This window comes from Amblyomma mixtum, chromosome 10 (genome assembly GCF_055824585.1).
Source record: "Amblyomma mixtum isolate Tamu chromosome 10, ASM5582458v1, whole genome shotgun sequence".
NCBI lineage: Eukaryota > Metazoa > Arthropoda > Arachnida > Ixodida > Ixodidae > Amblyomma > Amblyomma mixtum.
In genome coordinates, this window is record NC_143021.1 from 158660614 (window position 1) to 158678664 (window position 18051).

The 18051-nt window shown below is 45.8% G+C and overlaps 1 protein-coding gene across 1 annotated transcript in view; it reads left to right on the top strand.

The window, feature by feature from the left end:
* The window catches only part of LOC149327492 (nose resistant to fluoxetine protein 6-like), a 61008-nt gene that overhangs the window by 18845 nt on the left and 24112 nt on the right, over positions 1–18051 (top strand). The window contains exons 3-8 of the mRNA XM_089564897.1: positions 132–243; positions 6557–6641; positions 9130–9218; positions 14120–14299; positions 15878–15971; positions 17010–17096. Coding sequence (XP_089421023.1) covers positions 132–243; positions 6557–6641; positions 9130–9218; positions 14120–14299; positions 15878–15971; positions 17010–17096 — 647 coding nt within the window. The remainder of the gene's footprint in view (positions 1–131; positions 244–6556; positions 6642–9129; positions 9219–14119; positions 14300–15877; positions 15972–17009; positions 17097–18051) is intronic.

An 18051-nucleotide genomic window follows, 5' to 3' on the forward strand; every position in this document is an offset into this window, starting at 1 on the left:
TTCAAGCTTAAAAAAGGACTTTTATTGAAAGTCGTTTCTTCGCCATAACAACGCGCAAATCTATGATTTTTATAAGCAGTGTACCATTCAAATGCTTGCCTGATTTCCATCCACTTATATCTGCTGTCCAGATGCGTTACTACAAGGGCCACTTCTCGTACACTGAAGTTCCCATAGCTCGGATCGGCATCTGCTTCCAAGACGACTGCACCCAAGAGGACCTGCAGAACATGGTGGATGCAAGTATGTCTTCGTCATAATTGCTACCACTTCATAAAGAAGCCAGCATAACAAAGCTGTTGTTTGCTGGGCCATTTGGTATAGCATAGCGAAATTTGAAAGCGCAGGCAAAAACGAAGGACAGTAAAAATGCAGGAGTCAAGCGCTGCAAGGTTACACATAAAAGAGCCAAAAGAGGAAGAATTATGGCTTAACAAATTTGTCCGCTGGGGTATTGCATACCGTTCCAGCTTTCCTGTCCTTTGTCTTAACCCATGCTTTTGAAATTCGGAATTCTAGACAGCATAAAGTAGGCAAAAAATATGCATGAATTTCATGTCACCTTGCATCTATATACATAAGCTAATCATGTAATTCGCAACTAATAAACGATTGCTTTATTTTTGTGAATTTTACACTGCACATACCAGTGTGCCGCAAGCATTAACTATTGTGTTGAACTCGTGTTCAACGCTGACTTAAAATTTTTAGGCTTTTGAGCGTCGGCTTGCAGCGCCCCTTTATGCTAGACGAGACGATGCCTGAATCCGAAATATGGCGTAAACACGGTCCCTGTATGGGCGAAAAGCTGAACCGGCTGTGTCGGAAAAATCCGTGACAGGCTAATGATCCCCATCGTAAATTAACTCGCGGTCCTCCGTCTTGGCGCGCGTCACAGCTATCGGTGATGCTTCAGCAAGGAAAAATTCTGCATTCATCCAGCGCCGCATGCCAGCGCGCAAACTTGCCTCCAAGGCCGATTCTCGGCGCATGCGTGTTGTTTATTTGTTTTCACGCAGCCAGCGCCACAACGTTCCCACGTTTGCACCCCGCTCGTCTGGTTTTGTCGAGCATTCCGACCTTGGACGGCCTTGTCAAGCGTGTTGCGCATCGCTTATCCTTAAGCGTCTTTTGAATATCAACGCAGTGGGCAATATAGCTAAATTATAAGTCGACTCATGACATTACCAAGAAGCTATCAGTGTTTGCGTCACCCGTCTACTGTACACGAAATATCTGCTCCGATCCTGATGACCTCGGTGGCAAGTTTAAGTTGGTAAAAGGAGTAAGGGCTGATGCTTGGGCGAGTTGGTATGTCATGCACAAGAAGAACAGCTCGAAATAGACAAGGACTAATGGATGATTCGCACAAACAGGCGCAATAAACCTTTAGTTGCAAGTCAGCGCCTGTCTGTGTGTATCTTCCTATAGTCCTTGTCTATTTCGCGCTGTTCTTCTTGTACATGGTAAACAGAGGTCTCGAGTGAAACGGTTTCCGCCGAAATTTCGTCAGCGAAGTGCCAAAGACCGTCGAACACACGCGAGTACCACGGCAGCAGCAGCAGCATGTGCCGCAATGCCGCAAGACAGCAGAAAACCGCTTCGAACGATCAGAAAGGACGATGTGCATATCGCACAGATGCCAATAAGTAAGCTGATGTTGTCGAGGTGAAGGAACCCCCTGCCACGGGCCAAGCTCCCTGGTGTGGTTTATCGAATGCTATGCTGCATTTGTCTCTAAAGGTAGATGGACGCAAAAAAGGAACGTCAAACCGCCGTTAGGAAATATCGCGCATCAAGGAATGTGACTGCGAAGCACGTGCAGAGTCTGCCACGAGACGGGCTGAGATAAGGTGGTGATCGTGGCAGCCGATAGAAACAATTGTTGCGGCATCTACAGTCCTTGACAATGAATCAAGGCACTATTTATTTCTTAATTCATAAACCCTAAAGGCCTCTAGGGGCATTACATTAGGGAGGAGAAATACAAGGTGTGAAGAAAAAATAACCACAAATAATAAAGAGAAAGGTGCCATACCGGAAATCTTGACATTAAAAAATAAAAAGGCGTATGTTTTCGAACGACTTCAACGTGGCTTTTAATGAATGCAATGTTTTCGGGAAGTTTATTACTGTGATGAATTGTGAGAAAGAGCGCTTAATAACGAAGTAGGTTAACAGAGCGAATAAAGGCTCAACTTTACTTTTTTTTCTTCCTCTAAATTGCGACCCATACTGAAGGGTGCAAAGCCGTCTTTTTTTTTTTAAACAGTCTTATTGTGAACAAGGCTTTCGTTCGGGACCTGAAATGTAAGTTTTGCTTGTTTTCACTCGTGCATTGGTGCAACGTTCACCTCATAACAACGCTTAAACAGCGTTCAAATGTAGCGTTCGCGTTTTGTTATAAACAAAGAACGTGTCGCACACGAAAACAGTGCGAACATGTAGGTTATGATACCAGATACACAAAATTTGGTAGTAAATTTTGCCGTCAATATTCTAATCAGCTAATGTCTATTCAGCAACATTTTTAAGCGCTGCGTGCAGTTGGCACATAATTTTATGGTTAAAACATAGAGGCGGTAATATTCCCAGACTATTCAGATTCTTTAAATCCTCGCCGGACTTGCGTGTTTCGATATTTCCCCCAACTTGTGCATTTTTATTTATTTGTTATAAATTCCTACAGTGCCACTTTGGCGTTTTTGTAGGTGGGTATCTACACACACAACGGCAAAAGTAGAGCGCCAGCAAAGGCATTGAACAAGTTATAATAAGAAAAGTACAAACATTTATCGTAACTTAAGGGAGAGACAACACATAATTGATCCCAAGCGTAAAGCATCGAGTTCGAAAACTTTTTACGCAATTAATCAAACCGCAGAGTGAAAAATGATCGAAAGGAGATTGACGAATGCCTTCTATGGCAGATGAAAAATTGGGTGCGTGCACTGTCTCACCAGTCTTAGTACAGCCACTTACGCGTACAAGATGGCGACGATTGCTCGAGTTTCCTTCGTGCCACGTTGCACTTTTGCGTATGGCGTTCCTTCGAATTTGCTAGCCAACAGTGAAAAGGGAACACCACTCACTTGAAACAACAGAAAAGTTTCTATCTTCACATCAGATTTTATGTAATGGTTTTGGTTTGGTTTGGTTTATGGGGTTTAACGTCCCAAAGCGACTAAGGCTATGAGAGACGCCGTAGTGGAGGGCTCCGGAAATTTCGACCACCTGGGGTTCTTTAACATGCACTGACATCGCACAGTACACGGGCCTCGAATTTCTCCTCCAAAGAAATTCATGCTTAATAAACAGATTCACAACAGCGCTACGGAACAAGGACACAAGGAACACGAAAAACACAGGACGGGCGCTGACTACCAACTCTTTATTGCGTGAAAAAACCAGCACAGATTTATACTATTTCCTGGACCACGTGATGCACTGTCAGCCACGGGACACAGCGAAGGAACGCTTCACACGTTTGGGGAGTCATCGCACAGCTCGACAGAACTCATAAAACGTGCATGCACTATCAAAAAATATAGCATTACCAAGCTAATGATAAAGGGACTAACAGATACAAAGATGTGCGTGGACCAGCTACAGCCAATGACAACTGCAGCTCAGATAGGCAAGAAAATGAGTACTTCAAAGCAAAGCGGAATCTTTGGGCTACGTAAAAAACATTCAAGAGAGCGAGAAGGCGTAAAAACATGAGAAAAGCATGAGCAAAATGGCGATGAAAAAAGTAAAAGTTGCTAGGCAATAGGCACAGTCAGCAGGCTAAAAGCGAAAACAAGAACCCGACACCAACAAATAACACGGTAAAAGTAACAATCGTTAAAAAGGGAAACTAAAAGAAAGAACAAAAAACATGAACCACAACCGGCCAAGCAATGAAGACGGTAAAACAACTAAAAGTCTTTAAAAGACAGAGGAGCAAAGTTCCGCATAAGGTCAACAAACAAAACAACGCAAAATAAAACACTATAAGGTGAGATGCAGGAAAAACCGTTTGTCAGGATGTCTAGCAGTCAGGATGTCTAGCAGGATGTCTAACTGCTGGCTTAGTGGTTTGAGCGCCCGTCTCGGCTGCGGGAGGTGGGTGGTTCGAAACCAACCCACCGCCGGGCACCCACCGGTCAAAAGGGTACAAGCGTCCCCCGGCCTGGCGCTCGGCTTCCTTTAGGGGTGTACGTTTGGGAGAAGTGAAAAAAAAAAAAGGGCCACAAATTGGGCTTATGCCGCACGAGGCGGACTTATGGTTGCTTGTCGGGGGAACTTATCACTCATCCGTCAAGGCAACTGTTTGGTCTAAGACCCTTTTCCCAAGCATTTCACCCTAGAAGAGCCGAGCACCAGGCCAGGGGAAATCTTGTACCCATTAAAGAAACCGGTGGGTACCCGGCGGCACTGGGGATCGAACCCAGCACCTCCCGAATGCGAGGCGGATGCTCTACCACAAGGCCACGCTTCGGTAGCCTTGTGGTAGAGCATCCGCCTCGCATTCGGGAGGTGCTGGGTTCGATCCCCAGTGCCGCCGGGTACCCACCGGTTTCTTTAATGGGTGCAAGATTTCCCCTGGCCTGGTGCTCGGCTCTTCTAGGGTGAAATGCTTGGGAAAAGGGTCTTAGACCAAACAGTTGCCTTGGCGGATGAGTGATAAGTTCCCCTGCCAAGCAACCATAAGTCCGCCTCGTGCGGCATAAGCCCAATTTGTGGCCCTTTTTTCGCTTTGTCTACACGACTCTCTGCCCACAGTGACGGGATTTGAATGCGCAGGCTCCTTTCCCAAGCAATGTAGCCCTAGTAAGCCGAGCACCAGGCCGGGCCATAGCTTGTACCCATTTTGAGAAAACCGGTGGGTGCCCGGCCGGTGGCGGGAGTCGAACCCACCACCTCCCGAAGCCGAGGCGGGCGCTCTGCCACGAGGCCACGGCTCGACCTGTGGTCTCTTTCTTGTCCCGTCCTCTGGGCTGTTTTCTAAAAGGAAAAACTTCTAGTAGCAACAAAATTTTCCATTATTTCTAAAGAACAGCACTACAGACTATAGAACCTTCATACCTCTTGAAACGCCTGCACGCATTTCACGCCGCCTAAACAACCAGCACAGCATAAAACGCATTCACGGAAGAACCCTCGCTCCTAATTCATCTGCACTTCCACGTGCCATCGATCTTTTGAATGATCTTTCTGACTGTATCGCATGCATCGGAAACCATCAACCATTCCAGGATCAGCTACGTGAATATCTCACATGACATCGCTTTTTCTCCTATCTTTGATTTTCCTTGTCGCAGTGTACTTTTGTTCCTTCGTTGCCACTGCGTTTTGTTTTGGCCGTATGTACGGCACTCATGCTGCTGAAAAGTGCCTTGTATCCTACGCATATTTTCGCCTTTAAGTTTTCCCTTGTACATTAGTTTCTTTATACTTAATCTTTTGTATCTCATGTTCTATTAATTAGTTTCCTTTGCACATTTTGTCGTTCCTTGCTCCCCTTACTCAATGGCCTTCTGGGCCGTGTAAGGTATCATGAATAATAAATTAATAGAAAAAGAAAACATTCTACTACTAAAATACCCAAAACAACAAACAAATCTGTCGTTACGACAAAACTACAAACAGTTTTGTCGTGTTCTTGGCACGGTTCTGTCGTCTTCTACTGGTTAATGAACTCAGCCTGTCGACAAAATGGCGTACGCAACTGTTCAGAGAAATCGAAAGAGCTCTGCAGCGCCTTGGAGGCTCTGCACCAGAGTCATCAAGGTCAGCTGCTCCGCCAGCTCGTTTGAGGCGAGACGGTCCCGCCATGCAAGGAGAGAGGGAAACGGATAATAAATGTGTTTATTTGCCACGACGCTGAAAAGCGACGCACTGATAATAAAAGTGTTTATTTGCCCCGACGCTGAAAAGCAACGCACCGAGAACGAAGGGTTTTCCGGCTAGTCGCCGGCGCCTTCGACCGGCAATTGCACGGCCCGCGCTGTTGCAAACTGGAAGGCGGATATCTTGAAACACGATCTCGCGACAAGAATTCTGTGAGTAGAATAATGTAGAAATGTCATAGCCCCGATGTTTGTGACTGAAAAATAGCCAGCTCTTGGAAGAAAAAAAATCATTCGGCGATTTCAGTTCATTATAAATGTATGTGGGTTGTCAACAGTTATCATCTGAGTTTGTGTCTTCCTCGTCGCTTAAAGTGCTACAAAAACGGGTTTGTTTGTAACTAACTCATCGCTTCGGTAAAAATAAATGAGAGAATCTAATTTTTGAACACTACCCTCGTATGTATGCATCAGAACGCGGATTCATTAAGGGCATGGCACTAGGCAAATCGAATTTATAATGCGAGCTCCACGCAGGAAAGCAGGGAGCATCATGGCTCAATGGGCGCGGGTATTTGAAAGGCTCTGTACCGGACGACGGACATCTTTCGGGCAGGTGTGAATAGTTCACACCACGAGTGCTAACGGTTCAACTTCACTTTTTCATCCAAGCATCTTTACGAATTATGCGACTAAAAAAGCCCTTTTATTTTTTGTTGCAGTGAAGCCTCCAGTTATCGACATCAAAGTGTCGAACTGCGTGACGGCAGAACCGGAACCGTGGAGCACAACACAGAAGGCAATTGTGTAAGTTATTCCGCCAATTGTAAAGAATGAACAGCGATGTAGAGGTGGCCACAGAAGTGTTTGAAGCTGAGTATACACAGAAAAGTTGATGTGGCTCAACTCAGCTGAGACAGAACATACAGAGCGAAAGCTCTGTCAACAATCACTCCGATTATATTAGCGAGAGCAAATCACGTGGTGCATCAGGTGGAACGAGTGCAAGAGCGAGCGTCCAGAGCCGCTGTCGGCGCAGCAGCGGACCTGGCTGCCAAGCGCACAGCTGTGACGTCTGCAAGTCACATCGCATGACGTCATAGCCACGTGCGGCGCGCCGCTCGTTAGAGGTCGAATCTAACAGCCATTCGACCTTCATGAGAGGAGTAGAGCTTTTTGCTTTAAAAGCTTAATGTCTTCACTGCCTGGAATCGTGGCCTCACATTGAGTAGTAAAGCGAACACTCTTCAGTGCGTGGCTGCATGCTCAAGGTGCCAAAAAAAATTAAGGTTTTGCCAGCTTTCCGTTTCCCGCAAAGTGTGCTTCGGACACCTGCACATATAACTGACATGTGTTGTACGCGGTTGTATTGGACTTTCGTAAATAATAAGCAATCCATGGCACTCAGGAAGTGGAATGTTCGAAGCGCGTTTTCATTCGTTGTAATTCGTGACAAACGCTACATAGAGCGACTCCGCGCAGATACTTTTTTTGCTGCTAGCTGCTTTTTTTTGCTGCTTTTTATGCTGCCTAGCTAATCACGGTTCGTAGTTCAGAAGAACTTCTATTGGGGCTAGATGGTTCATTGTACTTGAGAAAGGAAAAAGAGTAGCGCCGAAAAACACACACACCGCTGAAGAACGACGCAGGACAAGCGCTCTTTACGTATACGAGCTCGCAAGTCGCTCATAACAGCGGGGATCCGCGGGTTCGAATCTGCAGGAGGCAGCGCGAGAGTCGCATAGTGGAATGAAAGAGAGGAGAAGCTCCAGTCTATGCTGGATTACCATCGACCGCCTCTTTGTTGAGACGTGCTCAATGACTGTGAGGGTGGACATGGTAGCGGCCGCTGGGAAAGAGGTGCTACCCACGCCTACCCACCTGTTTTGTCCCGAATGGCTGCATTTGCAACCCTCTGGCAGGCTGCTTGGTTCATTTGAAGCGAACAACTGCGCAAAGAGAACGAGACGAAAGTAGTGATGCAAAACTATCGATAGTACTATCGATACTATCTAGACAGTTGAGTCACTATCGAACTATCGATGGTAAAAAAGACGATCGATAGTGCTACGATAGCGCGCTATCGATAGTACTATCGATAGTTAGTCATTTCGATAGCTGTATCGACAGTACTATCGATAATACTTCCGATAGTTTTATTACTATCGATAGTACTGTCGATAATTCTATTGATAGTAATACCAATAGCAGTATCGATACTAATTGTTATAAATGGTAGTATCGATTCTATAAAATCAACTACGCGTACACACTGCATTCTAAACTTCCTTTCCCTAGTGTGGTATGGAGGTTATGGTATGAGTAACTGACATGATTCGCACGTTTTCGCGGCCTACGCGTCACCGAGCTCTGCAGACGTTCCCTACGTAAAGCTACTCGATAAAATGTTAGCGTGCGAATGTCTTAGTTGCAAAGCATCTGTGCGAAAAGCATTTCTGCAGCGGTTACGTCAGCAAGACGACGTTTGCAGTGCACGATAGCACAAATGCATAATATGAATATTGTTGCCAGTAATAGTCTTACCATCGACAGTTTCACTATCGACAATCTTGCTATCGATAGCGGTACTATCGATAGTAATACTATCGATTCTACTATCGATAGTAGACTATCGATAATACTATCGATAGTCTATCGATAGTAGCACTATCAATAGTTTTTTACACTATCGATAGTTTCAAAAAAACAATCGATACTATCGATGGTCAATTTTCCGATAGTTTTGCATCACTAGACGAAAGGCCCGTTCTTATGTGTCCCCGTTCTCTTTACGCAGTTTTACTCTTTCGCCTCTGCCAGAAGCAGCGTGAAAGACCATTTTAATACAAACGTGCGAAAAATACGCGGAAAATCGTCATTAAAATGGAGGCCTCCTCGTTTTTTTTGTAGCTCTGGTATGGCTGGGGTTAGTGTGGGTTTTCGCTCGCTTGTATGCCGAGCGTGAGCACCATATGAAGGCCTAGGTATACTGATCTATTCCCACAGCTAATTATTATGAGGGAATGGCTCAGAAGACGACTACTTAATTGAGTCCGTGAAAGCAGTCTTCGGTCTTGATGCAGCCTTTAAAACCAGTCACAAGTTGCATGAAGTGATAACCGGAATGGTCTGAATTTGTTCTGTTGAGCAATAACGCGTCTGATACAAAAATCTGAAAACCTGGAAATAAGGTTTCTACTAAATTACAAATACTCACTCAAAGGATAAATCCTTAAAATGAGATAAAACTTTCCCCTTGTAGAACTGCAACTAATTTGCATGATTATTAATCCAGAATCTTTCTAGGCCTCCTGGTTGTCATCATCGCAGTTGCCACTTGCGTTGACCTCATTCTAGTCAAGCGAAAACATGACGCAGAACCAAGTAAGTTTCACCTTATTCTTGCGTATTTATTTCTTTTATTTCAATATACTTGTAGTTCCGATTGACACTGCTACAGGAGTGGGTTTGTATGCGTGAAGAATACAAACCAACCATCATTATTGCAGGCAAGCATGCATCAAAGCAAAGCATTGATAAGCGTACCCGTGGACAAGGAACAATATGAAAATTGAAAACAAACTGAAGATGATGATTACCTTTGGCTACAAAGGGTGCACTTTGCCATAAAATGTGCACTTCTCTATAGAGGTTGTACGTTATATATAAAAGATGTTTACATTCTGCACTCATGCTTACTATATCAGAAGCGTATATGTGGCCACGTAAGAGTAATATGCTGTTCTTGACGTGCTGTGCTGTGTGCCGTTACCACAGCCGTGTCAGTTAACCGTATACAACACGCGATATGCGTTTCAAGTTTTTCAGTATTTTCGGAAACCGTGGTAACAGTAGCTGGCAGGTACATTTTTCCAGTGCAGGATTGTGTAATTTCGTTCAGCTTTCCGATCTCCCGAACTGCTTGCCTGAAAAATTGAAGAATGAGTAATCGATACTGATTAGGTTTTTCGCATAACGGAGCACGAAGGCAAGACCAGAAAACACGTAGCCTTGTACTATAGCCACGAGATAATATTATTGATTTTCTTTTTATCGAAACATGAATATTCTGACCACTCTCCAGGACTGAAAATATCAACGGCTATACCACGGAAGTTCTAAGAAAATGACATTTTTGGGTGGAACAACCGGCACAATGGATGTGGCCAGTTGGGAACACAGCTTCCAAAAAGGGCCGTTTCAGTTCCAGAGACATTTGCAAGGATCGCGATCAGTCATGATCTCGTACCTGTACGGAAATATGTGCACCTCTTTCTTTCTATGTGCACCTATATGTGCACCTATATGTGCACCTATATGTGCACCTATATGTGCTCATATATGTGCTCCTATATGTGCTCCTATATGTGCTCCTCTTTCAGGGGGGCACTTTGTGTCACAGATGTATGTTCAGGATGTTGATTGATGTTAAGATGTTAACTGCTTGTGAACATTGAATACTGGAGACACTGGAGGGCGTTTGGGAGGCATCCGTCTGATTCGACGCCTTTCTGCAAACAGTCTCCAGCGTCCTAGACAAGGAGAACTACGTAGTATGCGTTGGCATGAAGTAGCGTAGCCATTGGCACGCTCGGCTGCTGAACGGACGGGTCGTGGTTCGAATCCCATCGCGCACGAAGATTTTTTTTTCTGGTCCGACTAGATAAAGCGTGACATCTCTGCTGACAACCTTCTGTCGACAACGATGGCACATGGATAACGATGGCACAACGATGGACTTTCGCCTTAAACCTTTCTTTTGTCTGTACTTCCATTGAACTGCGGCAATAGACAGCGTTGTTTTGAGCAACATCACCCGCGGTTGCAATATGCCGCTAAAACGCCATCAGCAAACATAGCGCTCAACACTTACCTCAACGCTTACCGCCTTTTCTGTGCCAAACTCTTCCATTATAAACAAAATAATTGCTTAAACATAGTGACTGGCTAGTTGGTTCTGCGTACTGGAAAATTACAGCGCAGCAGAAACAAGGACGAGACGAGAAGAACGCAAACACAAGCGCTGACTAACAACTGTGTTTTATTGCTATGAGCCAGCCTATATAAGAACTAGGTACAAAATAACAAAACAGAAACCAACACATCACCTCACGCATTCGTAGCACAATTATCGGAATTGTCTCCCGTTCCTCCAATCTTTCGTCCTATCATTGGCGTTCAGAAATGACATTTCTTTTTCACTAAGGCGCACAGAGGGGTTGCTGTGCTGACACACTAAGGCGCACAGTGGTTGCTGGCACTCGTATCTGCAAGTTCCTGCGATCAGAGTGGCAGCGGCAAGCACGCCTCTACAAGAATCACCTTTGCTTGCATCTAAACTGCTCCAACAGCGTGGCTAACGCTGCGTGGCGCTGGAAGGAAGCTTCCCGTCTCATCGACCAGACTACTGAGGTCCTGTGGCAACAGGTGCTGCACCAGCTACGGAGAAACCTTCCACGGAATGGGACACCCTCCAGGAATGCAGTGCACACTGTTGGTGACGTGCAGCTGCCTGCGGAAGTCCGCCAGCTACTCGGCCATGGTCCAAAGTTCGCCGTGGAGCCGAAAAAGAACGCGGCAGAGCAGCTGGCGATGGTGAGGCAAGTCGCACGTTTCGTGCCTGATACAGAGACAGAAAGGTGTATTTCGGAAGGTGTTGATGTACTGTTGCGTCACAGTGGACACGTAAGGGATACCTCGCTTAGAAGAGTAGTTGACTGTCTAAGGGGAAGGTGGTCTCCGAATCTGTTACCGGCAGACAAAGAGGGTGGCTTTGTCGTTATGTGAAGCGAAGCATATAAATCGCCAACTACTGATGCAGTGCACTCGGTCTTCGACAGGCACGACGAAGTGTCGTTGAGAAAAGTGAAACGTCATGCTATAAAGCTGTGCGAAAGTTTAAGCCTGGACAAGTTTGTTTCGAGTATCAATGGTGACAATAAGCTCTGCTTAGATATATTTTTAGTGCAAAAACGCACAAGCCTGACTGCCCACTCCGTGTTATTGTTTCGGAGAACGGGGCATGGGAGAAAAATCTAGGAAAGTTTCTCCAGACTCATCTAGAAGTGCTCGATATTGGCGACCCTTTTCATGTGAAAGGCTCCGAGCAGGTGATTGACTACTTAAAAGATAGCTCTTAAGATAGCTCTTAAAGCTCTTAACCAGAGCTGACTCTTTTGAATCTATGTTTTCTTCACTGCATTTAATTTGAGAGCCATTTATTTCTACGTTTACTTTTTGTATTTTGCATCTGAGCCTTGTATTTATTGCTGTATTTTGTGTTACAACTTGTATTTAACATTTTTCAATTTTGCTAAACCTGTTCTTTTTTTCATATATTATGTATTCGCCCCTCCTGCTTGGGCCTACTGTAGGCCTGCAGTATGTTCTAAATAAATAAATAAATAAATAGGCGCGGAGGTAGTTTTACTGCCATATATGTGGACATAAAGGACTTGTATTATTCCCTCCCGCATGACGACCTGTTAAGCGATGTCGGAGATTGTATCGACGCCCATGGTGCCATTAGATCTCAAAATGCTTCAGGCGTGGCCGTCAGTAGCCTGTTGGAGCTGCTGGACACTTACCTGAATTCTACCTTTGCACAGTTCGAAGACCTCATTGTCTCTCAAAGAAACGGGATTTGCATTGGTTCTTGTGTCGCGCCCGTACTAAGCGACATATGCCTTGCTGTCCGGGACCGCAAGATACGGGACCGATGCGCTGAGTTTGGAATAGACGAAGTGTTTAAGTTTGTAGATTATTTTCTCATGATCTTGAACGACGAAAACGGTTGTGCGAATACGCGAGTGCCCTAAGTTTTCACAATGTTTTCAGAGTGTCTTCGACCGTTGGCGGTGACTCATGAGCGCCCAGCCAACGGCCACATTAGGTTTTTAGATTTAGGTCTGTACTTTGGCTCTGCACACGTTTGCTGGGCCTGTGAGCCGAGGGGTAACAAACCCCTCCCGTATGCCTCAGCGCACTCAAAGCTTGTGAAGAGGGCCATTGTGAAGTCGTGCTTTGTGAGCGCTGTTGAGAAGACATGTGGGCAGCGTAAGGAAGAAGCCTTTCAAAGCCAAGTGCGTCGTCTGGAGCAAGCCGGATATCCAACGCATCTCCTAATTGCTGTTGCAGAGGGCATACTTAAACAATCGCGAAATGGGCCCACCACAAAAAAAGGCCAAACAAAGGCAGCTGTGATACCATACCTACATGCGGTATCGCATAAACTGAAAAGGATAGGAAACAGATCGGGGGTTGATATTTTCTTCTCGGCCCCGAAGAAACTGCATCAGTTGTGCAAAAGAGTAAATTCTGGCACCGAACGTGAGCCCGACTGCGTGACGAGGCACCGTCCGCATCTCGTCGATTGCGAAAAAGATGTGGTATATTCAATTCCCCTGTCGGGTGGCAACATCTAGATAGGTCAAACAGGGAGATGCCTGAACACAAGGCTACAAGAGAACAAAAAGGAATATAAGGGACACAAACTCAGGGGAACTCGCCTTACACTGTAGCCAGTGCGAGGGCTGCACCCCTGCCCTTGAAAGAACAGTTATTCTTCGCAAGTGTCGGGACACTGCCATAAGGTTGATAGCAGAAGCTCTGGTGATATCAAAATGCGCAGATAAGTGTGTTAGCAACCCCTCTGTGCGCCTTAGTGAAAAAGAAATGTAATTTCTGAACGCCAATGATAGGACGAAAGATTGGAGGAACGGGAGACAATTCCGATAATCGTGCCACGAATGCGTGAGGTGATGTGTTGGTTTCTGTTTTGTTGTTTTGTACCTAGTTCTTATATAGGCTGGCTCAGAGCAATAAAACACAGTTGTTAGTCAGCGCTTGTGTTTGCGTCCTTCTCGTCTCGTCCTTGTTACTGCTGCGTTGCAATTTTCCAGTAAACAAAATAATTCGTTAACTTTCAGCCATACCGACTTAAGTCCATGACGAGCCTCGCGAATTGATTCGGCTTCACAGGAGCGCAAGTCTACCGCAGCGGAGGATATGTCCCTTACAAAAAAAGTTTGGAGAGTCTATCGAGTGTCTATAGACTCCTGTCTATAAAGTCTGTAGACTGCCTATACAAAAAACCTAGAGAACAGCCTATAGGCAATACAAATGCCATAGACAGTCTATAGACTGTGAACAGACAAAAAGCAGTGTGTATAGGAAGTCAATAGAGTCAATAAGAAGTCTACAGACTGTCTATACACCATTTTTATAACGGGTTAACCAGCCTTTTGTAGGCGTAGCACTAAGAGGTCGTTCTGCGGGCTCCCCAGGTGCGTTTGTTCAGTTCGTGACAGCGTTCTCGGCGGCGTCGAGCACGCGCGCACTGCTCAAGGCGGCCGACCGGGCCGACGGCGACCACTACGCTCTGCAGTTCCTGCACGGCCTGCGCTTCTTCAGCCTCTCCCACATCGTTCTAGGCCACTGCTATTTCACAGTGTCCGACAACTGGTGTAAGAACATGTTCACCTCATTTGCATGTTCGTTGCCAATTCAGTGCATACCCAAACTGCGTTTTCATTATGCAGCGGGATTTGTACAGGGCGGCGGTAGGGCATTTCTGAAAGTGTAGTTACATGTCACCATTGTGTATGCGTGTGTGTATGTGTGTGTTTTAAAGTGCGTGAGTGTGAGAGTGAAAATGATAGCGGTACGTTGTGTTTATGGGCAGATGTAGGTACTCTTATACGTCCTGCCTCTTTCTCCTTCAAGTCTTATTTTCGCGTGTTCTTTTACTGAGTCGTTTTACCGAGTACTTTTACGTGTTCTTTTACTTGGCGGAAAATTTTTGCGCCACCTGCAAAATCCTAACCGAAAATTTCACTCCTTTTGGGTGGATCAGTTGCAAAAATAGCTAATTATTGCGATAGCCGCAGTGCCAGCGGAAATGACGTTTATTCGGATTACTGTAACATGCAACGCTTAAATTTATACACCGATAGGTATTCAAGCTTCACGTCCCCACCCCCCCCCCCCCCCACTCATGCTATTGCTCTAAAATACATAACTAAAGCTACAATATAAATGAATCCGAAGCCGGCACTGCTGCTCGGGGTTTCGATTCGAATTCCTGTTCATTGCAACTGCAGCGATTTTCTTGGAAGCAGTTCATGCTTTTCCCCACACCAGCACCAAACGTTTTGGGCTGTTCAAAGCATTTTTTCAGAATTTAGATAAAATAACAACTATTTTCTTTCCCGCGTGAGGGATAATATTTTTGGGCTATAAAACAAAATCGGGTTGAAGAATATTCGCTCTTTTCTACAACGCGGCTATAGAAGCATTTTCTGGAGCCAATGCAAACTAATCAATGCCTTCGACGAGTCGCTGACAGCAAATTGAAATATAAAAAAATAAGACGCTTGTTTTTGACCGCGGATTCACGTGGTAGCCACTCTTAAGCAGCTCCCGCGGGGGTGGTAGTGGACACATACTGATAATCATAATTCGTTGGCACCTCTTACAAAGCTCCCACTCTCAGAGGTATGACGTCAAGAACTAAATTTTTTTAATCTAGCTTCCAGAGGCTTCACCGTTGTTGTGGGCAGTCTCATGCGCCCTGCAACGTTTTTTTTTCTCGACAGCATCATGCTTAGACCGGTCCTGAGCATTGCACCTGAATAACGCAAATGACTAGACTGGCACCTAAAGTGGCACTTTTGGACCAATTAGTGCCTGATATAGAAAAACTCTGCCGATCGTCATCATCATCAGCCTAATTACGTTGACTTTAGTACAAAGGCCTGTTGTACCATATCCCTCCAATTTATCCGGCCCTGTGCCAGATGCGGCCACCTTACCATTGCAACCTTTCTGATCTCATCCGCCCGGCCGGCAACGCCTGCTATGCTAGCCTTCTCCTATACTGTCTATAGGGCGTCTAAGATATGATTTATGACTTGGTTCGGATGTACTGGATACGCTATAGTCTCGATAAATGATTTATTTCGACACGTTTTCTACACATTACTTGCGCGCATGATTCGCCATGCAAGTAGGATTTGAAAAAAAAAACGGTTGTATTCTTTCAGCACGTTTCCTAAACTTCCTCATCTGCACTCAACGTTGGCCTTGCATGATGATAGCAGGAGCCTTCAACAGCCTCGAAACTTTCTTCTTCCTCAGGCAAGTAACCCCCTACCGTTGGCTAAAACGTAAATAGCAATAAAGCGTCCTTGGATGTTATCACCACCTCCTCCCCTCTTCCGCGGTATCTCTTTGGCTTCGCAAAAATAATCAAGGGACCGTAACATCTGTACAAACGGGCTCTTTGAAAAAAGTAGCTGTGGCTAAAATCAGCTGCGACAGGGTATAGAGAGCGAAAGCTCTGTCTGCAAGCCCTGCAATTATATTAGCGTGAGCAAATCACGTGATGCATCACGTCCAGAGCGCTGGTCAGCGCAGCAGAGGACGTGACTGCCAAACGCAAGACCGAGTCATGTGGCACACCACATGCACAACTGGCGAGGAGGAGCGGCCAAGCAGCGTGACTGCCAAGCGCGCAGCTGTGGCGTCGCCGAGTGACACGGCATGACGTCATAGCCACATGCGGCGCACCCGCTGGAGAGGTAAAATCTAAGAGGCAGCTGACCTTCGGGGTCAGCAAGGGAGCGGTATTCTTTTCGCTCCGAGTCTTTTAAAACTCGTTTTTTTTCCGCGTTTCCTAGTTTAGAATCAAGTTATTTAACATTGCGTTCTAAAGTAGGTTGGTTGGTTTATGGGGTTTAACGTCCCAAAGCGACTGAGGCTATGAGAGACGCCGTAGTGGGAGGCTCCGGAAATTTCGACCACCTGGGGTTCTTTAACGTGCACTGACATCGCACAGTACACGGGCCTCGAATTTCTCCTCCAAAGAAATTCAACCGCCGCGGCCGGGATCGAACCCGCGTCTTTCGGGCCAGCAGCCGAGCACCATAGCCACTGAGCCACCGCGGCGGCGCGTTCTAAAGTACAAAATTAAGTGGGATAGCATGCGCAGGGGAAAAATGGCAGAGGCTGCACACGAATATTCTCGGTGTAAACATTGCAGGTAGCTGGTGCCCGTTTTAAAATTGAGCGTACGGTTGCTTCAGATTCCTTTACTTCAATTATTCTTTTGCAGATGTGTACTGGAAATTTAATGACTGCTTAACCAATTTGCACGGTCCTCTTGCCCTTGTGCAGCGGATTCTTCCTTTGCCTGACTGTTATGAAGCAGAGGAGAAATGGACCCGTCGTTTTTGGGGTCGGTGTGCTTCGAAGGCTGATCAGGTAAAGAAGACCATCTCGAATCGGTTATGTGCAGCTTAAGCCTAACGCTAACGACTACTGCAGCTCCGGGCCTTTTGAAAACGGGGCACCTTACCAACGTTTTTAGGCGGCTTGAATTTAAACAAGGATGTTTTCATAATTGCAGACAGTGAATTTCGCCAGTATTCAATATACATGGCAATGCCAGAATATTTGCCATCCCTAACTGAATGGAGCCATATTTATTTCGTTATTGGTGCCAAACTCTCGGCTGATGTGCACTGAATCTTGAACCAATAAAAAATTTACCAAGCTTCTAAAAACCAGGACATATATTCGAATCATAAGAGCGAGAATTTTCGTCAAGAATATTTTTATCTTCGTTCAAACCATAGTTCCAACGATGAATTTTAATTTTCTTTGGCACACTAATTCGTTTCCGCTCAACATTTTAGCGAGGGATAAAATTTTGGCGCATAGTTCGCTCGAGTTGTCAAAAAATTGAGGAAGTACAATACAGAGTTGTACACTGTAGAAAAAAATTGGCAGTGGTTTAACGCTTCTAAACAGAGCGAAAGCTCATTTACACTTGGCTACGCATGGTTAGAGCTCGACACGCCTCGCAGGCGTTTCGGGCACGCTGTCAGCCGCGCTCTCATCAGCTGCATGCGAGAGCGTCGTCGCCTCATCAAGCGAACGCACGAGGAAGCGTGGTCATGTGGTCACGTGCTTAATCACATGACCACATTTGGCGAAGCAGCAGTCGGCGCACCGCGGTCGGTGCAATGGCACGACGGCTGCAGCTGCACCGAGTCACATGCTCTGACGTCACAGCCACACCTCCGGCGCTCCCTCTGCTGAAGGTCAAACTGCAACACTCGTTGACCTTGGCGAAACATGTCCTAGAGGAGCTCTCGCTCCAGGAGCGAACCATGAAATGCAGTAGTGAACTCTAAGGATGACTCCTTAAAGGGAA